The sequence below is a fragment of the Brachyhypopomus gauderio genome, chromosome 8 (genome assembly GCF_052324685.1).
Source record: "Brachyhypopomus gauderio isolate BG-103 chromosome 8, BGAUD_0.2, whole genome shotgun sequence".
NCBI lineage: Eukaryota > Metazoa > Chordata > Actinopteri > Gymnotiformes > Hypopomidae > Brachyhypopomus > Brachyhypopomus gauderio.
The window spans coordinates 22532550-22556305 of NC_135218.1; the positions used below are offsets into that span (position 1 = coordinate 22532550).

The 23756-nt window shown below is 40.4% G+C and overlaps 1 protein-coding gene and 1 long non-coding RNA gene across 8 annotated transcripts in view; one reads left to right on the plus strand and one right to left on the minus strand.

Annotated features, from left to right (window-relative positions):
* LOC143521961 (interleukin-31 receptor subunit alpha) overlaps positions 1 to 23756 on the minus strand; it is a 66021-nt gene that overhangs the window by 40056 nt on the left and 2209 nt on the right. For 3 of the 7 annotated variants that reach the window (XR_013132884.1, XM_077015523.1, XM_077015522.1), the window contains exons 1-2: positions 6435 to 6733; positions 6250 to 6303 (exon numbers count right to left, since the gene is read on the minus strand). The exons of 2 other annotated variants lie outside the window; for them this stretch is intronic. Coding sequence is in view for 2 of the 5 variants with exons in the window: in XM_077015523.1 (XP_076871638.1) it covers positions 6250 to 6303; positions 6435 to 6492 (112 nt within the window). In the remaining 3 variants the exon portion in view is untranslated. Of the gene's footprint in view, positions 1 to 6249; positions 6310 to 6434; positions 6734 to 23756 lie in introns of those variants that run through there. 2 more of the 7 variants (XM_077015524.1, XM_077015527.1) reach the window with 2 other exon arrangements.
* Positions 1 to 23756, plus strand: part of LOC143521963 (uncharacterized) — a 66357-nt gene that overhangs the window by 13459 nt on the left and 29142 nt on the right. The gene's annotated exons all lie outside the window — the stretch shown is intronic.

Sequence of the window (23756 nt, forward strand, 5' to 3'; positions counted from 1 at the left end):
ATTCTTATTAGTGTAATGTATATTTATTAATCTGCTTATTGTTAATACCAAGTTGATTACCTCCTCAGCTCTGGTATGGTTATTTAAGGATGCTTGTTAAGTCATATATGGCTTTGGAAGAGTGAATACTATTGAAATACCTTAACCAGAGGTGGGGGACTCGAGAACTTGAGACTTGCTGACCAACACTGATAAAAGACTCAACTTAACTTTGACTTGTTCTTCATGTCTGGAGATTTGACTTAGACTTGAGACAGATGACTCGAAATAAGTTGACAATTTAAATTAAAGTGTTTTTTCCAACTTAAAAAAAAGTTAGATCACATTAGAAAGTTTTATTTTGAAACTTGATTGGGTGATTGTACACACGCACAGAGGCAGCAGTCATGGAGGTGGCAAGACCAAAAATAATTTGGTTTGGATTCAACGATTATCTTGTCGATAATGGTACGAAAAGAGAACAGCTGTATGCAAGGTCTGCATCCGTCACAATAAAACCCACAACAAAAGGCAATGTTATATGAATTAATATAGTTTTTGATATGGCACCAGGCGGACAACAGAGCACCAGAAGATCACATCCCAGGTGTTGATTTTACCATGACTGACATTGCTTCATTAATTACATAAGATACTTATTGTTTTCTTGTAAGTTTCTGAAAGCTATGAAATGTAGGCCATGTTAAAGGTTACTTAATAGCATACACAATAGTAATCATCAGCTTTGTAAATGTTTAATTTAATATAAACATACCAAGCTATTCTTACATTATTTCCTTAAGTTGTACAGCAGCATCAAAAAAGAGGAGGAGTGAAGAATATTGATTTTGCTAACATTATAAATGAATATCAAAGTCAATATTTTCTAGGGACACCTAACTCGCAATTTCTTCTTTTAAACATGCCATTGAGAGCATTTTATTTGACTTGCCATTAACACTATACAGGGTTCGTACTGGCACTTGAAATCCTTGAAAATGTTTGATTTTGATGTTGCACTTTCCAGGTTAAAAAGTGCTGGAATGCTTAAAGAAATGCTTAAAATCTTAACTATTTCGTTTCATAACAAATAGCAATCTAACTGAATAGTTCACTTGCATTGTTACAAATATAAGCCAGAAATGTACCACCTTTTGTAATTCCAGAATGCATGAAGACAATTCCACAATTCCATTGTGCATTTTGAAAATAAGCTACCATTAAATAAAATATATGCTAGCTAGCAACTGCTAACCAAACTATCATAACAACAAGCTAACATGCAGGGTTCATACACTTTTTTGACAATTAATTTCCATGACTTTTCCATGACTTTCAGGCAAATTTCAATGACTATACATTCTCTAAACATATGTGTAGACATGAAAAATAAGAAAAAATCCAGGCCAAAATTCCACAGTATATCATAAACTAATGAAAAGCCAATATCAATATACGTCGCACCTACAAAGTTTTTTTAATGGAAAATGTTGTAGCTATAAGCCGTATCCGGGCTAAAAGTGAGTCCCCGCTTACCGACGGGTCTGGTTAACGACAGACTGGAGTTACTACCGACTTTTCATAATTTTGCGCGGTGCGCGGAGGTGCAGTGGCAGCACAGTGGAGTCTAGTGGAGTCAGGGTATCTGCACATTTTTAAATCTCAAATTCAATGACTTTTAAGACCTTTTTAATACCTCTCACAAGAAAAAATAATACTATTACTGGGGATGCAGGTGTGTTCCACATCGTTGACGGTGGGGGGGGTGGGGGGTTGGCGAACGAAAATTGTTGACGTTGTTGAGGCCGTATACTCCAACACTAGGAATCTAGCACTAGGACCCTGGAGCGGTTATTTTCTGCATTAGCGCTAGATTCGGCAAAGTTCACATCGCGCAAGAACAACTGAACAACACACACTTATAATAATTTAATGCCTCCCCTCATAAAATTCCAGACATTTTAAGACATTTTTAGGCCTTGAATATGGAAAACTAAATTTAAGACATTTTAAGACTTTTTAAGGACCCGCGGGTACCCTGAGAGGAGTGGTGTGTAGTGTATGATAAGCTGAAGCAGCGCAGCCTCCACCGTAGCCCATCTCGACAACGCGATCGCACGAGAACATTGTTAGTTTTTTTCTATACTGTATTTATGATTAAAGCGTATCTAAATCTAGGGTCACGCTTAACGACGAAAACTGTTTTACGACTGACTTTTCAGTCTCTAACCCCATCGTTAACCGATTGGTTAACCACACAGTGCACATTTTGCATGCGTCCTTGTCTTTCTCAAGCCACAGCTTGTATTTGTCCAACTGAAGCAGTCATTGTTGAATCGGCATTTACCAGCATTACGCTGATTTACATGTCAAAGTACAATCTACAGCTCCGTTTGGAGTCCGTCGCTAACGCAGCGAACTAACATGTGAAGTTACGTTAGCGGTCCGCACAATGAAAAAAAAAAGGCTATTATATAAATATATATATATTTCTTCCGGTTATCAGAACGTCTGTGAGGGGGATGAATATATATGTTTATTATTCAGAGTTAATTTCATAGTTAAAATTAATAGTTAAAATGTATGGGTAAAATGTGGTGATGCAATATGTTATACGTTATATTATACAAGTTCCGTAGCACTGTACTGCAGTTTGGTTCATTTTAGTTCCGATGGGCTGACTTCCCAGTGGGGGGACTAATTAAGGGACACCTGAGGGGCTGACCTTGTTGCTCGCACGAGAGGAGAGTGTGTGCGTGTGTGCTGGTGGCAGCGGTGGGATTCGAACCCACGGCCCCGAAGAGACTGGAGGACTGGGTCTAGACCAGCTACAAAGCGCCTAAAACGTTCCATGGCAATGGCAGGCTCACCATAGTTAGGAAAAGCTTCTAGTACAAGTCGTGTGACTTCAGCTGCATAGACTTCCAATGGCTCTTTGGGCAGACGCGGTCTTTGGGTATCCAATAAATAAATAGCATTGTTGGGTAAAAAGAAACATCTCAACAGCCCCCTCCCCCTCACCAACACCACCATGCTCATAAAATCTCACGCTGAACTGAATTCAAAACTTGAGAACTCTAAAACTTATGTAATACAGTCATGTAGGCTAAACACATTTCTCTCTCTCTTATTTTTACTGTCTACGGATATCAAGAGTACATCCATACAAAGCAACTTTTGATGTCAATCAGGCTCCAATCTCCCAAATCATTGAATCGAGGAGTGTGCACCTATACAACTGTCAGGGCTGGCTCGGATGCCATGCCTTCTACCTCCATAGGACTCTAGAGTGCAACCTAATTTCTCAATGGTGAGACAAAAAAAAATCTGAGGTCGCTCCGGTGCAACTAACTGTTCGACGGGAAAAAGTCTCCCTGTGATTCAACAACAGACCAGTGTTAATTTCGTTGACGAATAAATTGTCATAGTTTTCATCAACGAACATTTTTTCATGACGAAAACGAGACGATAACTAAATAAAAACTATACGAAGGGATAAAACGATGACTAAATTAATGGACATTTTCATCAACGAATAAAAACGAGACGAAAATATTGGCCAGCGACGACATCCAATCAGACCTGATTTAGTTTTGAGAAAGGTAGGGATAAGTTAAAAAGAGATCCAACCGTAACTACTTTAGCGTACACGAAGAGGCGGGACAAACTGGGTAACAGTCAAATCAGTAATAACGTCTTCACATCGCACAGAACACGGGAAGACCATACGAGCCTGTGAACTAGCCACTCATGAAATTCAACTCGAAGTTAACTCGACAATGTCAGAAAGATGAGCGGCGATATATGGACACATTTCTTCTTTGACTTTGAGAAAAACAAGTCGGTGTGTAAACCATGTGGGACGATGATGTTGGGAAAAATACGCAGTGTTGGGAACGTTACTTTAAAAAAGCAATTAGTTATAGTTACTCACTACTTATTCAAAAAAGTAACTGAGTTACTAACTGAATTACTGTGATGTACTCAAATGCATGCATGTCATGTACAATAAACACATAGTGCTCCACATACAAACAATGTGATGAACTGTGTAAAAATTTACTCACAACCTCTTGCTATTAAAACAAACAACATTGCACACAGACAAACACTTAGCACAAGACATGACACATGTACACAGGCAAAATAAAAAGAGACTTTGGCTTCCGGATGGTTGGTTACTCTGTCATGACAGACCACATGCAGAAAAAAGGAAGCAAACATACAGAACCCAAAACAACATCAAAAGCACTGGAGGCCTCAACTGCCTCATTTAAGGTCCATGATTCAACAATAAGAACGAGACTGGGCAAAAATGGTATCCATGTGGGAGTTCCAAAGTGAAAACCACTGCTGACCAAAAAAACACAAAGGCTCATCTCACGTTTGCCAAAAACATCTTGTTGATCCTCAGGATTTTTGGGAAAATGTGGGCTAACAAGACAAACGTGGAACTTTTTGGAAGGGCTGTGTCCCGTTAGATTTGGCATAAAGCTAATGCAACATTTCAGAACATGTACATCGTAGCGACAGTCAAACATCGTCTGGGGCTAGTTTGCTGCTTTAGGACCTGGGCGATTTGCTGTAATTGATGGAGCATTGAATTCTGCTCTCTATCAGAAAATCATGAAGAATGTCTGGACAGCAGTGCATGGCCTTAAGATCAAGCATACTTTGGTTCTGCAAGCAGAAAAATAATTCGAAAGACACCAACATGTCCACCTCTGAATGGCTCAAGAAAAACAAAATGGATGTTTTGGAGTGGCTTAGTCAAAGTCCAAACTTCTTATGCTAAAGCAGCCTTACCATGGTGTTTACAGCATGTAAGGCATAGTGTCACGTATGGCCGCGACCCCCTCCCTTTGCTGTCACTCCAGTGTCTCTGTTCCTCGTGGCCCTGTTGTTCTTTGCCCGTTAGCCCTGCCTTGCTTGTCTGTTGCCCCGGTTTCTGTCTGTCTGCCACGCCATCATCGTCCTCACCTGTGTCTTGTTCGTTCTGTGTTCATATAGTCCCTGTAATTCCCCAGTCTGTTTATCGGTGGTTTTGTGCATTCATGTGTTTTGTTCCTGATCCCATGCTTTCGTGTTTCTGTGTTCATGCCAGTAGATCCCGTTATTGTGCTTCTCGTTTCGCTGCCCTGTCGCCCCGAGTTATCTGTTTGTTTCAGTTGTTCTGCGTTCTACCCATGTTTGGTTTCTGAGTATTCAGTTTGTCATGTCTCTCCGCGTTTCATGTTCGGACTCCCTTTCGGATTTGACCAACGCCTTTCTGTTTGACCCTGAGTTTGGTATTCCCTTTATTAAATCTCGCTCTCCTCAGCGTTTGTGTCTGCCTCCTCACTCCGCAGCGCGTGCTGCGTTACACATAGGAGTTAGAAAGCAGTGAAAATAGGATGAAAGTGAGGGATAAAAAAAGAAAAGAAAATAAAAGGAAAAAAGTGATCAAAAGGGGGTAAAAAGTTGAAAAAATGTCACTCAAATGTCATAACCGTCTGAAAAATTGCCCCAGGAGTCTATGGGGGAAAATTATCAGATAGAAGATCAAGGGATCACTATAAAAAGCATTGCCAATGCCTCTAGGTACAGGGCTTTGGGAAAAATGTTGAGATTTTAACTCAACCATAGACGAAATAGTGTTCTAGTTTCTGTGAGAAAAAAAATACTAAGAACTAAAAGAACAACAAATTGGATTAAAAAATCAAAGCTTAAACAAATCAAACGCTCAACAGACATGTCTTACACACATCAACCATGTTGTTTTCATCCGTTTTGGTACTAGAAAAAAAAACAGAATAAAATGTAATAAAATGTAAATAACGTTTAAGACTAAGAATCGTGGATAACAAATGGGTTAGATGTAATGTGTAGCACAGTGACATACGTAATAAGATTACAAACCATAGCGTTAAAATAAGATTTACACCTTCTTTGATCACACACGCATGCGCGACCTATATGAGTTCACCACGTTTATCCCTCGTTTCAGTAACCCGAAAACCCAGGTTTGACCGTGACGAAACAGCGCTGTGAAACCGAGCAGAACGTGTTTCGAAGAATATTTTACTTCGATTAAGTTTCGAACTTGTACAATACGCATTAGCTCCTTATTTATAAAAGTTGTTACGTGAAAACAAGTCTTAACGATGCACCCATAGGCATATAGCGATAACAGTTTGTTTTGCAGAAACAACTAAATATGCAAAAACATGATTTTACATATAGTTAGATTTAACGTAGCCCATATTAGCATAATAACTGCATTTAGCTTACCTGCCGAAACTTTAGGGACAGTTAGTGCTGACCAGATCCACCCTATCAGGATTACTACAGAAAAAAAATGAAAAGTTACAGCCCAGCTAAATAAATAATCAATTAAATTGAATACCGAGCAAGAATCGAATTGCACATGTTTACTGATCCATGAAAATAATTAAGTTAATTGAAATCAAACGCACCAAAAGAAAGGGAGACCGCAGCCGCACGACCGCACAACATCGCTCCCTCAGAAGCCATGTTTCATTTGAACTCAGACAGCCTACCCTCAGAGAAATACGAGTTGGAGGGGAACTCCGTTCCCATACTTTCCTGCACGTCAACAGAGTAAGCCACCCACTTTTGGAGTTTCGAGATACCTTACCAGCGAGGGTAGAACCATTGACTAGACCAGGCGTACTCAACTAAATTTGTCCGCGGTCCAATTTTGGCAGATACCTGTGCCCTGAGGTCCGGTGCGGCGGGGGTGTCAAACGTAAGTTGTTGAGCGGGGGGGAGCGGGGGGGGGGGGGGGGGGGGGGGGGGGGGGGGGGGGGGGGCGGTGCGCGAACGGTGGAGGCGTTTATACTTTCGCGAGCGTCACTGCAGTGTTCTGAAACGATAGGCGTTTTGTCCGAAACGATATGTGGTAGAAACACCCCTCAAAACAGGGGAATGAACATTTACCTGACCAATTTTAATGTTGCTATATGTTTCAGGTTTGAAAAGTGCTGGAATTTAGGTTAAAGTACTTTAAAATGCTTGAAATTGTAACTACTTGGTTTCACAACAAATAGCTGTCTGACTGAATATTCTCTTGTATTAGGTTAACAAATACGAGCCTCTTGTAATTCCAGGACGAAACATGAGAGAACGTGAAGACGTGAAGATTGGGCGTTTTTTAAATAAACAACCATTAAATAATGTGATAAAAAGCGAATTATTTCGAGTATATGTATAAATATTTAACTTAATTATGTTTAACATGCTGGGAAATATTGAAATGGACCTTGAAAGTGACGTACAAGAGCTTTAATTCCACCTTATAAAGGTGTATGAACCCTGAAAACGTGACTTTGTTCATTGCGCTGAAGCGCGGCGCAAAGTTACAAAATTCGAGAGATGCACGACCTCTCGAACCGACAGCGCGCGAGACACTCGCGCACACGCGGAGCGGAGCCACAGCGATTACGTCATTTTCGCCGGGCGGACCCTCGCGCCGCTCGCGAAGCGTCAACCAGGCAGGCTTGTTGTTGAGCGGGGGTGGCGAACGTAAGTTGTTGAGCGGGGGTGGCAAACGTAACACTCGTGACGGAGTGTTTTTTCAATAGCCCTGAAATAAATGCTACTGTTTTGTTTTGGTCCGTATCCAGTTAATCAGGAATGAGATTGGGTCCGGACAGGACTGCGTTCGGGTCCGGATCCGGACCGCGGTCCGCCAGTTGAGTACCCCTGGACTAGACAATTAAACGTTGGCCTCGTTTCATCGATATCTTAAAAAACCATGGTGAACTTCTCGTTGTGACTCGTGAAAGCGTGTCTCCTACGTCACTAAAGTGGTCTCTTTAAGGACAGAAGATGAGCCTACAGCTTATTTTATTTACTAAGGCTAGTAGGCTATTCGTAAAGCAATATATATACCAACCTTTTAAAAAACTTAATTTACATATTTTTTGACATAAATATACATAATCAGACAGAAATTAGTTCAATTATATGTAGACGGTGAAGGTGGGAGGAGATATTACAAAACTATACAATTATTTAAATAAAGAGGTTAAAACAATCAAACAAAATCTCCAGAGATAGCATGCACCCTGGAAGTCTACTTGACTCTGAGCAAAGCAATGTCCTAGGTCTCACAAACACTGTCGTATTTTTATATATGTATAAATGGCTACATGAAACCAAACTCAGATATAGAAATCATGTTATTTACATAAATGAAATATTAATGGAGTGCTCCTCATTACATAATAGTTGTTTTTTGTTTTTTTGCTTTGCTTTTCATTGGTTTAAAATAGATAACATTACCTGTTCCTCCTAAGTCCCCCTCCCCCACCTCATCCCCCCCAGGAAATGGCGAGCAAGGTGAGACATGTAGATGATTTAATTACATCAATAATTACATGCAACTTCACATGTAGGAAATGTATGGAAATTAAAACAAACTTACATTTTCATCTCAGGCCAAAAGGGGTTCAACCAAGTTCCTTTGGGGAAGTTTCACTTCCTGAAATCTAGAATAGCTTGTAGTTGTAGCTTTCTAAATTGAATTTCTACCCTGAATGTTGTGCCAGCTGTAGTGGGACAGCGAGGTTGGCAGTTTTGTGATAGGTTTATTATTGGTTGCTTTTGTTATAATTTGGTTACATTTAGACAAGTAGGCGAACTACTAATGGTGAACTAATTGGTGAACTACTAATGACAAGCCATATTTTAATTGCTAAAAAATGAAATAGAAATCTAAGTTGTCCTTTCACTTTAAATCATCACTCACCAGTGTATTCATACTGTATTTATATTCTTGAAATGTTGAATACATCATCTGTGGCTGTGCAGTCTTGATGGTAGTGTCAAATCGGGTGGTGTAGAACAGCAAGATATCAGAACCTTATGCCAATGAATCCATCAAACACAAAGTAGTTATCTGATCAGAAAATTGGTTTATGATTATGATAAGGCTAACAATGCCATGTCCCTATATGCATCCACAAAGGTTTTTTGTAAGATCCTCTGTCCACAAACCTCAGGGGCAAAGAAGAAAGACACATTTCAAGATGTCTGCAACATGCTTTCAACATGATTGGATATCTTTTTCTTCTTTCACAGTGCATTTTGTAGTTAAAAGTCCTATAACTTAGTATTCTGAATGTTTGTAGTCATTGTTGAAGCAGCACTGAGAAAAATGCTGAGAACAGAATTGTGAGAGGCAGTGGGTGGTTTCATGTGTAAGGTCAAAGCAACAATAGATTCTTGAACACTGAACTACTGAATCCACACATTACACATTTTTAGCACAACTAGCCTGGTGCTGTTGGTTGTGATGTATTCCTTTGGGGCTGAAGTCTGAAACTATCTCTCTCAGTTTTACAGACACACACACACACACACACAGGAAGGAGCATTTTCACACATCAAAGCTTTTAGAAGGCCTCAGTATAGAAAACAACGTTGTAGTTGAAACTATACTTCTGAGTATTCTTGAAAATTCTTGAAAAGTCTTTTCATCAAACTAGATATCTTACAAGCACATTTTCAGGCACATTTGCTCCAGTAGCCTATATATCTCCTTTCAATATCAACATCATTTATCAGGGTTGCCAACTCTCACGCATTGAGCGTGAGACACACGCATTTGACCGTTTTCACACGCTCTCACACACACACTATGATTCAATGAGTTACTAGTTCACTCTGGCGCCAACCACCGGCGATCGATAGATCGCGATATAACACTTAATTTGTGGCCATTTTACGTTCGCCACCCCCCCCCTCCCCCGTCGACAACTTACACTCGCCACCACACCCCCCCATCCCCCCCCCCCCCCCCCTCAACAATTTACACTCCCCACCTCCTCCAGGCTCAAGTGTTATATAGGTGGTGCCCCCAATGGTCTTCAAGTGCTTATCTTACCTGGCCTTGAAAGTAAAACTTTATATTTTGTGATTATATTGTAACTATATTTTGTGATTGACAATAGTGAAGAGATCTAGATAGCCAAGTTCAGCCATTACAACTTTAAGTAAAATAATATTCCATGCAGCTCATATTTTCCGCCTGACAGCCAAAGAAGAAAAGAAAGCAGGAAAATCAATAACATTTACTGGTTAACAGGTTGTTTTGCTGGTGCATGGCAAAGATGATGAAGCTTGCCTTAGTTTCATGGAGCCACATCACAAGTTGACCTAGCCTCCCAGAACTACACACACAAGGCAGCAAAAAATGTAAGAGCAAGTTTGAGATTCAGTCAGGTTCCACTAACAGGAAATTGTGCATTTATTCAAAGGGCTTGAAGAGTCACGCAGTCGTAAAATTCCCCACCCTTGCTCTTATCAATGCACCGATCAGTGGTGAGATTATTTTTTTGACACCTGTCATACAAGACGAAAAACTCCAGTGCTGAGATCCCAGAGATAAGAGAGGTGTTGAGCGGTCATGCTCCACTTGAATGTTACTGCATTCTTTTTGAAGCAAAAGGGCCTTTAGTGTATATAGAAAGACTATTTGAAAAAAAAACTACAAGAAAAGCGCAAGAGAACAAACAAGAACAAGAGCTGAACTACGTCATGGTGTGCAGCAATGCATACTCCATGGTGAGGCACTCTTCCATGCTGATTCAACGGTCAGGCACTGTTCCATGCATACCCAACAGTGAGGCAAATTTTTTTTGCTGTTATAAAGATTAAGATTTGTTAGTGCTTTTGTAAATTGGCATTCCTTCCGAGTACTTACAAGACCAGTTGTTTAGCAAAGAGCATGACCTCAAATGATCCACTGCATGACTACCCTCATGGCATACGAATGTGGCATTATGGTTAATTTGGTTTAGTTTTGCCCTTGTTAATGTGTTTTCAGTTAGTTATCCCATCCTGCCCCCCTCAACTTTTGCTTTTCTGTTGCCTGTGGTTATCATTAAAGTAATTTGTTCCAGATTTTCACAAGTTTAATCTCGTTTCAATTGGCACAGTCTAAGGTAGGCAGCAGTTTTAATTGTTTTGGAATGTCGCATATGTGTGTGTGTCAGCTGTTACACTTGTGTTGTTGCTATTTGGGAGAAAAATGTGTTTTGTTTGGATTAACTATTTCCATATACCATTCTGATGCAAGGCACACCAGAAATACTACCATTCTGACACAGCTCATCCTTATCTACAGGCCCGAGACATTCAGGACAGGTATGCCTTCAACTCACAAGGAGTGCTCACACACACACACACACACACACAATTTACTACTAGAGATAGATAGAAAGAGAGAGAGAGTACAAGCATGTAAAGTATACAATGATCAATATGTACTAGGCCTAACCTATTCAATATACCTTAATAAAGTGATTTTCATTCTACTTATTACCAAGAGTGATCAATACATATATGAATACTGATGAATATGGTTACAGAGAGCCCAAATATGAATTTTGCCCTGACAGGATCTCACTGTAACAGATGTGCAGGAAGCTCTGAATAAAAACACCCTCAGTCAGTGGGGATAAGTCAATAGGCCTGGTAACCTCTACACCTACTCCTCTACTAAAGCTTCGGAATCCCCAAGTCCTGCAACGTTCATAGGTGGGAACACCAAAGAAAGAGGAGTGCAAATGCTGATGCAGAACCTTCCAGTTCAGTATTTCCACTGCCTTCTGCGGTACAACGGAAGATAGTAGAGAATATAATAAAGCATGGAAGTGAGGTGCAGCCTGTAACCCCCAGGTAGTGTCTCCCCCAAAACTCCAAATGAAGTGAATTTCAGGATATGGTGCTTGCATGCTAGACAATGACACCCACCCATGGACGTAATTTTGATTTCAAAAGTGGGGGGGACATAGATTCGTCGCTATTTAAATATTTGGTTTTAACCGTAAAAACTGGGGAGGACCAAAGCCGGCTTTTAAAAAAGTGAGGGGGACATGTCCCCCCCGTCCCCCCCCAAAATTATGTCCGTGCACCCACCTATCTGAAAGTTGTCAGCGTCTGCTATTGTTACCCATGTTATAAAAGCTTCATTTAAATTAGAAGCTCAAAAATAAGATAAATAAATAGACACAATGATTTGAGGCAAATAATCTTTATTGAGATGAAAGTTAATTAATTTTACAGTTTTTTTATAATAAACATTTTTGTTTAGCACGTCATGCATTTCAAACAATCCGGTTATTAGTTGTGTTGGTGTGCGCGAGGAATACTGCTGATCTGGATTATGAAATAATTTCCATGCCAAAACTAGGCACATTTTGCGAGCGTCAATATTCAATTTGAGAGCGTAAATGCAGTGTTGTATAAAGTATTAGAGACCCATACTTGAGTAAAAGTACAAGTACTCTATCAAAAAATGACTTGAGTAGAAGTTGAAGTGTTCTTTAAAAAACTTTACTTAAGTAGAAGTACAGAAGTGTTCAGCATTTTTTGTACTTAAGTATTGCAAGTAGTTTATTTTAAAATTCATTACTCAAGTACTGAAAGTAAAAAGTACAAGTATTGTGTTTTGAATTAATTAAAGAAAGCTGTCAAAGTTTGATTATCAATTGTTTTTATATATCATTTACAAATCAAATATGTCAAATACCACAAATACCACAAGTGTTCTGTATGTACAAACAAGTAGCAACTTAAAAAACTGGGCTCAACACTTCGTACACAAAAAACAGATAACCTATGTCCCGCTACGTCGTAGGTTTGACGTTAATTTAGCTGAGAAAACAATGTGTATTTTGGACGTAAAATCCGTCTGTCTGATTCTAAGGGTGAGCCTACTGCCCTGCGTTTACCCTCATTAAATGCCCGTACCCTATAAAAACACTATACTATAAAAATGGGCACATGATTAGTCAGCATGAAAAGAGACACGGCTTACTGTTGCTAAAAACACAATTCAGTGTGACATCGTCTTTATGATTGCCAGCTCAGGATTATACAGGTAGCTGTTCCAACCTGCTGGGCATTGCTGCCTGTCGTACCTCCACCGGTGCCCATTGGTCAGCTGCAGGGTCACCAGCCAGAAACCACCATTGCCTAAAGTTTTGCTCCTTTAATTCTAGCATAGGTGTGATGATGTAGATGTACACATCACCAATAAGATATATAATATAAGAATATATTATGATTATACTTACCTGTGACCAGTCTGCACCTGGTGGACCAAAAGAGTAAGAGTTCAAGACTCAGCTGCTGGGTCATCAGCCAGAAACCACCATTCCTCAACGTTTCGCTCCTTTATTTCTGGTATGTCTCCTGGTGGCGGAGCAGTGACGGGGACGTCTCCCTGTCACCCCCTGCAGCTGATTGATGTTTTCCGTAAGGCTGTTGTCTGGGTTTAGGTGTTCTTCCCCCAAGCTTTGTCCTTCCTCCTGAGCCAGAGACAAAAGCTCTCTTTTTCAGCCTCCTCTGCCAGGGTCTTTGTTGCCTTCCTGAGCCTTCCTCCAGTGAGCCCTACCTCCCTCAGGAGGCGTGTGGTTTACAAACCCATGAAGCCACGGCATCCGACCTCCTGTGTGGAATGCACTCTGTATGCAAATGTACTCTGTTGTTTTTACCAGCAACCTGATTCCCATTGGTTAACCTGGTTAAAAGGAGAAGTTTGTGGGTGCAGGGGTCTCTTGATCTTGCTCTCCTCTGCTCTCTTTCGTCCTCTTCTGGGTTCTTCTCCGTGAAGCAGCCTGCACCGGTTGGTATCTGTTTCCATTAGGTATTATTGAATGAATGAATGAATGAATGAATGTTCGATTTATATAGCACCTTTCCAAATTCCCAAGGCGCTTTACAATTTAACACAGGTACAAGTCACAGACAACCAATCACACACACACACCGGCGAGAAGCGGCAGCCAATTGCGCACAGCGTACTCTCTACTGGAAGCCACAGCCCCCTGGGGGACTGAATGGGGTGCAGGAAGGGGAGAGAGGACAGACCCTAGTGGCAGATCACCATCCACCACTGGACATACAAGCAATCACTCACACACACACACACACATACACACACACTCGGACACTACTTTTTTAATTGAACATAGAGACACAGACACACACTTATTGTTACTTTAATCTAGTATGGTTATGTTATTGTTTTATATTTTGTTGGTTATTGAATAAATCTGGTTAATTGTGAAGCCACGGTCTTCCTTGATTATAGCTATACTGGGCATATATTTGTATAGGTCTTCTTCTGTCAAAAAATTATTAATGACTTTGACCTTTGATCTCTAACCCCCCCCCACCCCACCGTGTGACGTCATCACATCAATCAACGTGAAACCGATCAAAGTGTATTAAGCAATGCTTTGATAGTTTGCCTTGATAAGGTTAATTAAAACTTTATTTTGATCTTCTTTGATGTTGACTCTCCGGAGCTGTATAACCCTAGCCACCTGCGACACACACACACACACACACACACACACACACACACACACACACACACCCCTGTTCACACATACTGATGCGCCCGCACTTGACCGTGACTCACACTGTAGGGAAACACACACACCCCTAGTCACACATATGCCCAGTCAGGGATGGTACCTGCCGAATGAATAACGATCGACGGCCTTCTCCTCGCGCTATCTATAGAGAAACCCCATTCCACTACCCACCTGCGACACACACACACACACACAGTGCACAGTACCGGCATCTGGTGGCCAAAACCATGAAGTGCTTCATGCATCTTGTGGTTTGAAGACAAGGGAACTGTTTTTTTTTTACAGCATAAACTGTTTAAATGCATTAAAATTTTGACATTTGTTGTTTCAAAAAAAGCAACTGATAAAACTACATTGTTTGTTGTGCATGTTTTCCAAATCTAACTACTGGGTTGAGCAGAATGCTGAGAAAAAGGAGTGATGGCTGAATAATAAAAATCACACAGTGATTTTAAAATTATGAAAGAGAACATTTGATAATGGTGCACATCTTAGTATCCAAAACAATTAAAAATGTTTTAGTGATTTGATTACATGAAACACTACACACAAATATGATGGATTTTATACATTTTAAATATAATTCATAATTGGTGCACAGCCTATTATCTAACAGACTTACAAAGTGTCATTAATTGCTATTAATAAGGTAATTGTCTTTATTCTTATATTTTTTTAATAACCTTATTTTATGGCAAAAGTTCGAAGTGTTTCCAGACTTCAGAACGGCCTCTTTTTTGCAATGGTTCCATTCTGCTCGCTAATTTATTTCTCTCTCTCGCGCGCGCTGTCTCTCGCGCTATCGCTGCTGCTACGCTCTCTCCCAATCCTCGAACGACCCTCGAAGATTTGCTTTTGAATCAGTCCCTGAAGCAGTCACGTGGTTGTGTGCCGAACCGAAGCTTCAGACGTCAGCGGTCACGTGATCATTGTGGAACGAATCAAGCATCGTTACAGTGGTTCGAAGCAGTGGGTGTCGCTTTTGTGACACAAGCTTCAGGTTCAAGGGTAACGTCACTAACTGATTGCTTTCCCGGGTTTTCGTCACTCAGATGTTGAACATTGTATGGGTAAGCAGGACGATTTCTCTCTCTTCAGAATTGTTCTTTGAGGATTTTAGTATTAAAACCGCAGTAAAACCCTGGTTGCCAAAACACCAATGAACCATTCTAAAGATGGTCTCTTTCAGTCTCACCGCTGAGTTGTTTGTAGTCGTTGCTGCTAAACATTCAGCCAGTGTCTCTTGGTATCTGCGTTGGGTGTCTCGCCACCCCGTCTCCATCTCCGTGTGTTTATTGTACAATTTACCCTGTCTGTTCGAGTGATTCCACTCCTGCGCCGCTCTCTCTGGCTTACCTCAAGTTTTCCCCTTCTTTTACCTTCTCTATCGGCTTTTATCAGTTGGGTTGGGAAGTTCCCGTTTTGTTACTTACCTCGTTAGTGAGAGAGCCAGTTACTTCCCCTGGCGTCATTAGTTCGTTCTCCCATTTTATAGTTGCGGTGAGTTTTTTATTTTTTATTTTTTTTCTCCCTTGTGTGTTTACTTTCTCCCGTATTTTCCGCGAGTTCTGGTTTTCTCCTTTCTGCCTTGTACGGAGTGTATTACGGCAGTTGTTTACCTGCCCTTATTCCTGTGTTCGCTAACTGGTTTCTGTTCTCAATATTACGTGGGCTGGCACTTGGGTTCGCCTACCTTTAAATACATCGCAGTGTATCTCGGGATCCACCGTCGTTACAGATATTGTAGATATTTTGTAGGTACTGAAACATTTGTACCTAAAATGTGGCATTAATTCCTGTATTACTCTTTTCTGATTATTGTATACTATTTAATTCTTGTCTTATTTCTGTCTACTTTTTATTTTAAACCTTTTGTTGATTTGATTTCTATTTTATTTATTTTTTGTTCATTATATTTTTCAGCAATGATATTCCCAAGGATAGATCTCGGGTTGTAATAAGCTTATTTTCCTGTGTAAAGCACTTTAATTTGCTGCTGTGAATAAATTGTATACACATGTATATTGATGGCAAACCGAGGCTTCATGAACCAATGGGGCTTTGCAGCTCAAAGTTTTACCAAAAGGTTCATTAGCCGAAGCCTCGTTGACTCGTTCTAACTAGTGACACCTGCTGTTCAAAGGATATATGATGATCAATTAATCCTGAGTGAGGGAATATTGCAATCTCTGTGTAAAATACTTCTGCCACATCTTAATGAATATAAAATGGTGTTTACATAGAAATACTGAGTGATATTTTGAACACAAAATACACTTAAAATTAATGCTTGTGGAACTGGGAGTACAAAAGTGCTTACTGAACTGAAAGACTGGAAACTGCCTCAGATGGGCGTACTCACACTAGGCTCTGTGATCCGGGCCCCAGCACGGAACGAGCAAACCGTGCCTAGTGTGAGTACGCCCTAACTGTGTTTGGGTTGGGTCAGTTCCTTATCTTGGACACAATTTCTCCATCCTTTGAAAGCACCCTTTCACATAGCATAGAGGAAGCTGGAGTGCATAAAAATGTCAGTTCTAGCTGATATAAATGAGGAAATTGTAGTTTTTGTTTGCTCCAGCTCTGGATTTTCAGATTTTTACCTCAGACAAGTAACAGTCTACTTCAATTGTAGCATCAGCCGTTGCACTTGTGCTCTGCCTACTCTGTCCCACAGTGCAATCCAGGAGATGCCAAAGGTCAAGGGGGGAAAACGTCTATTAATGCCATTTAAATAATATTACTTAACTGATTTAAGACTTACTATTGTCTGAGGATTGGCCAGTTTAAGTGTCTGGTTGCTGAAGGGGGGTTGAAGAGGGAGTATTTCTTATCTCTGCACAATTCCCTTTCAGCTTTGTAATTGCTTTTTCTAATTTTGTGGAGCTCAAGAAATCCAGTTTATCTTGGGTCCAGTAAAGTGGGCATGGTCATCAGTTATTGCCTCTGCTTTCAATGAACGGTCTATAACCCAGCGTACCAAATTGGCACCAAGTTGTCTTGCCATGTTTGTAGTTAAGGTGTCCGTCTTAAACTGGGTAGTGGCTTAGCATCTTCAGCATGGGTATAACCTTACATGTACTCGCCCATTTCTTCCCTGAAAGCTCTACAGTAGCCTGCTGAAATGCAGAGAGAAACTGAATTGTCTCTTTGATGGTGGCACACTCCAAAGATGTTGGTGGGGTTATTTGGGTCCTTAGAGAGGCCAGAGCTGCTTCATCTGGTTCTCTGAGGTCATACAGGCGCTCCAGCATGTTGTAGGTGCTATTCCACCTGGTGTCCACCTCTGGTTCAGAAATATGTATTCGTTTTGTGGCATTTTTCTCAAGTCAGACAGACCTGGTACTTCCATCAAATTACTTTTTGACAATTGAAATGTGAATGTTTTTTCACCACAATCTAAATTTGTCTACTGCAGTTAGTGCGCACACACACTAGTGATTACTAGGGGACTGTGGTGCACACATGCCCAGAGCGGTGAGCAGCTCTAGCCCTGCGCCTGGCGAGCAGTTGAGGTTAGGTGCCTTGCTCAAGGGCGTCAGTCATGGCCTCAGGCCTGGGACCCACGACCCTCCGGTCAAAAGATCAGTTCCCTACCACAGGACCATGACTGCCCATAACAATTCAAATTCAAAGAATGCGCAATACATAGATCATAGGGGTGGGAATCGTTTACTATCTCACAATTCGATTCGATTCCGATTTTGGGGGCCACGATTCGATTCAAAACAATTTTTGATTCAAAAAAACGATTTGATTTATAAGAATGTCTGCTTCAATCTATAAAATCTGCATGATCTTGTTAAATTAAGTGTCTTTCACATTTTAATTAACAAAAATAAAGTGCTTTGGTAAAATAAAATGGTTTTTGTTGTGTTACCAAAATTCTTGAGCTTCATTTTGCAAGCTGTCAGGGCTGGCTCGGATGCAGTTCCCCCAGCCGTTGCTAGGGGCACCAGACTCAGTCCCAGACTAAAACAACCATTAAATAATGTGATGAAAAAGCGAATTATTTCGAATCATTTCGAGTATATGTATTAATATTTAACTTATGTTTATTGTGCTGGAAAATATTGAAATGGACCTTGATAGTGCCGTACAAGTGCTTTAATTCCACCTTGTATAGGTTTATGAACCCTGCAAACATGACTTTGTTGATCGCGCTGAAGCGCGGCGCGCATGCGAAAGGTGCACGACAGCGTGCGAGGCCCTCGCGCACGGGCGGAGCCTCAGCGATTACGTCATTTTCGCCACGCAGACCCTAGTATAAACCAGGCTTTATCGTTTAATGGTCTCGCCACCTCTGTTATGCTTTCTCTTTACTTATTCGAGTATCTATGTCCTGCGTCGCTTCCTGACTCATCTCAAGTTTTCCCAAACCTGTATTTCTTCCTATCCGTTTTGCCTTTATTTTTGGGAAGGGTTTTATTTTGCTGCAGTTACTTTTGCTGGCGTCCTTGGTTTCGTTTTCGCGTTGCATTTATCCGCACTGTATTTTAGTTACTGTTGACATTTTGTTTCTTCCTACCGTCTCACTACGGTTGAGTGTTACTTTTCACGCGTTGTATTTTCCGCGTTGTTTTTTTGCTTCTATTTATTCCGTGCCCTCACGGTTTTGGTTTCTATTCTCTTGCGGGTTGAGTCTTCGGTGGTGTTTTGTTGGTTCGTTCTGGGTCGCTGTGCGCATTTCCTTCTCGCTAATACATGTGACGAGTGTCAAACGTCTTGATCTTGCGAACCGGCACTTGGGTCCACCCTTCTCTATATTATTTCTCACCCTTCTCTATATTAACTCTCCCGTGCTCACCGCGTTACACAAGCCTTGCACACGAGCTACATTGTGTCCAGTTCGGTCTTCCCCGGCATTTGATAAAAACCAAAATGAACCCATATTTTTGCCTTAAATGAAGACCGAACAGGTTGAATATCTCTCTCCCCTGTTTTGAACCTTTTCCGCGCATGAGTGTGTCCCAGAACCTGCTGCGTAAAGTCTCGCGTAATTTTGTAATTGCATAACGCGAGACTTCACCATGACTTAGAATCGATTTTGGGACATTTAAAATCGATTCTGAATCGTAGTAAATGAGAATCGATTTTTGATATATGAATCGATTTTTTGGCACACCTCTAATAGATCATGTCTTGCATTCAGTTTAACACGTGCAATCATGTTGGCTGCAGCATCTGTCACTAGACATTTACCATTGTCCTGTATGCCCCACTCCTCCATGAATTTTGTATGAGCCAATGCCAAGTTCTCAGCAGTATGAGTGCTTGGAAAATGCTCTACCCCAGAGGTCACCAACAGGCGGACCGCAGTCCGGATTCGGACCCAAAATCAGTCCTTTCCGGACACAATCTCATTCCTGATTAACTGGATACGGACCCAAATGCCATCCGGACCCAGAATAAATTGTTAAATATTTCTTAATTTTGACTGGAGAATTAATTTTAAACCGGAGCATTTATTTCAGCGCTATTGAAAAAAACACTCCGTCACTAGTGTTACGTCGCCCCCTACCCGCTCAACAACTTGCGTTCGCCACCCCGTCCCCCGGACCGCTGGTCAGAGCTATCTGCCAAATTTGGCCCGCGGAACAATATAGTTGATTACCCCTGCTCTACCCTAAACAAAATTGGTCCAAGCTGGTCCTCCATCAGTGAAATGACAGGTCACGCAGGTCGGTGCCGTGCATTCCTTGCGCCTGTCGGGAGTGAGCCAAGGTATGCTTCCATGTAGGGCTGCCACAGACGATTATTTTTATAGTCGACTAATCAACGACCAATTTTTATGATTAGTCGACTAATCGGATCAAATGTTAATTGAATATAAAACATACAGTTTATCGCACTAGAATGCAGCTGCTATTATATAACCATCATTAGATTTCAGCTATATGTTAACTAAAACTAAAAACAATTTATATCATAGTTCATTAAACCTTTAATGAAATATGCAGCTTGTTGCAACAAACTGATTAAAATAAGGATAAGGCAGTGGCTTGGACAACACAAATATAAATACATTAATAAAGAAATTCTTTTCTTTCTTTCATTCGTCTCTGGCATCAAACTTAACTACATTTAAATCAAATTAGGTAGGTACCTGAAACTAAGGAATTATTCACAAAAATAAAGTTTTGGCCTCACTGACGTTACAGAAAACACATGAATGCGTGCTAAGGCTAATGAAACAAATCGCCATCGCTAATGTTAACTTTTACAGCTACCACGATGAGCAATGTTGAGATTTACATTTTAATCCCTTCATATATTGTTTACATTACAGTATTGATCAAGCAGCTTATCATAATCCATATATAATTTGACCAGTCTTAAAGTATTAATCAAACTTCTAATATTAATCACTTTATGTTTTGCTTACAGTATAGTATTAATCAAATAGCTTATTATCAAGTGTGTCTGAGAAAAGGCCTGTATGCTCTGTCCCATATTCCAAGTGCCTGTTGTTTTCTAAAATAACAGGATGCTTAAGAAGAAGAATAAGAAAGTATATCAGTTTGACAGGACCAGGAAGCGAAGGCCTCTCTCCCACTCTTAGTAAGGAAACATCTGTATGTTTAACGTATGTGATCTACGTGCAACTCCTATGTATGGAACCACTATTAAGTCTGTGAAAATCATAATTGGCAAAAGTCATTGTAAGATTTAGGGAAAAAACAAGATGAGCTCAGCGGATTGTGAATGTCTTAGACAATCAGCCTTTGTCTAACAGGCTAGGTTAGGGAAAGTCCAAAAGAAACAGGGGGGCTTATACCCAGGCCACACTATATAGAACGGGAGGACAATGTGTCAGGAGAGACCTGCGCACAGAGCCATAGGGTAGAGTAGATAGTAGATAGATAATCCTCTTTCACCTAGCACAGCATGCTCGTTGATTGCAAGAGAAAACATTACCAGTCTTGTCTTTATCCTTTTATTAAATGTATACAAAAATACAGAGCGCTCTGGAGAGAACACACACAAGCCTATCTACTCTACCCTATGGCTCTGTGCGCAGGTCTCTCCTGACACATTGTCCTCCCGTTCTATATAGTGTGGCCTGGGTATAAGCCCCCCTGTTTCTTTTGGACTTTCCCTAACCTAGCCTGTTAGACAAAGGCTGATTGTCTAAGACATTCACAATCCGCTGAGCTCATCTTGTTTTTTCCCTAAATCTTACAATGACTTTTGCCAATTATGATTTTCACAGACTTAATAGTGGTTCCATACATAGGAGTTGCACGTAGATCACATACGTTAAACATACAGATGTTTCCTTACTAAGAGTGGGAGAGAGGCCTTCGCTTCCTGGTCCTGTCAAACTGATATACTTTCTTATTCTTCTTCTTAAGCATCCTGTTATTTTAGAAAACAACAGGCACTTGGAATATGGGACAGAGCATACAGGCCTTTTCTCAGACACACTTGATAATACGCTATTTGATTAATACTATACTGTAAGCAAAACATAAAGTGATTAATATTAGAAGTTTGATTAATACTTTAAGACTGGTCAAATTATATATGGATTATGATAAGCTGCTTGATCAATACTGTAATGTAAACAATATATGAAGGGATTAAAATGTAAATCTCAACAATTCCCCCTTTTTGATCTCTAAATAGATCAAACTTTAGGTTAATCCAAAACTACCTTCTCATCTTCTGACTCCAACAATGACATCATACCCAATCATCTTTGGTTCCTCCTTCTCAATCTTACTGCTGATTAAGCTTCTCACTAAGCTTCTTCTTCTGCATTGGAATATACCAACATCCACATGTAATCATAATAGCCTAAAACAGGGTTTTTCAAACTATGGGTCGCGACCCTAAATTATATATAAATTATTTTATAATTTGTCACTTTATTACACTATCTTATTAGGTTTGATTCCTTTTTATCTTTAATTTCTTTTAACATTTTCTTTTTGTCTTTTCTCTTTACTCCCTTTTAATATTTCTTTTTTAATTATTATTTATTTATTCTATAAAACACTTAAGAGTTGCATGTATGCATGAAAGGTGCTATACAAATACAGATTATTATTATTAATTGTTCCCTAGTCACTTTAACTGGCATCAGGTTCCTCATATTGAACTGACCACTCACAGACCCATTCCAAAAATTTGAAAAACATGGAAACATTGATTAATATCCAAAAAACTACTTTCATGGATTATATATTCAGGGCCCGCAGTGTAAACGATTTCAAGTATTCATTTTTATTATGTTTATTTATTATTACCCTTCCTCTAAGTCTCCCAGAGCCAAGCTCTTTCCTGCTGACAGCTTGTCCAGTTTAACTAGCCAACTGCCTCCTCCCTCACTGAGAGTCGGTCAGACAGGGCAGTGACGTCAGTCAATGGCAGAGGCTGATATTCTCCAAGGCCAGTGGGCCTGTGCACAAATGGCATGTTTAAAACTTCCTATAATTTTGATTCACTCTTCCTAGATCTAGTGCCCTGGTACGGGCCTACAGACTCATCAACTCGGAACACTCTAGTGCAAAATGCTGGAGTGAGAGAAGCTGTTCTGTGACATTACGTCATTCTTCTCTGGCTTCTATCAGTTCCTCTACTAGGGAGACACTTCCTGACTTCAAACCATTGCCCCGCATTGTTTCTCTCTCCGACATGTTACCTTTACTCTCTTCACTTATCCCTGTGTGTGTGCGCTATATATAACTAACTCCATCCAAGTCCCTTCTAAAACGCAGTTAACACTTTTTACCCCACGGCACGAGTTCCCTTTTTCTAGCCTTAAGTATTAATATCTAGTATCAAGGGGCGGCTCGCGCTTTTTAAACTCAACGACGTCGGTTTTATCTATTAGTACAGTTTCTACTATTACATTAATTCCTGAATAAATTCCTTTTGCTGCACGTTTATGTGTCTCAGATCTAAGTCTTTTCCGCGTTTGATAATTTTGCGAGTTAAACGTGCGCACTTTTAACCAGTCGGTCTATTTTCCGAAGATGTAACGATTCTCGGTTAGGAGGCGGATGCAAATACACGAATGAAATGTAACTTTTAGAGCGGCGGGAATGCTTGTCTAAGCACACTGTCCTCACGCGACAGGTGCACGCGCGGCGAGGCACTTTTTCTCAAGACGTCCAACTAAGATTGATTACTTTTACTAAATACAGAGGAAGGACAAAACCAAGGCATAACTACAAAAAAACAATCCTCATTTCAACACCCACTTACAATTCAAAACTAGAACACCTCAGACAAAGAACAGACTACGCTATTTGTTTAACAACGAAGGAAGAAATTGAACAGATGACTCAGCCAATATATAGATGGGATACAGAGAACCCACTAACATTTAACAGGACAAACCCAACAACCAATTAAAATATAAAAGACAGTCAGCAT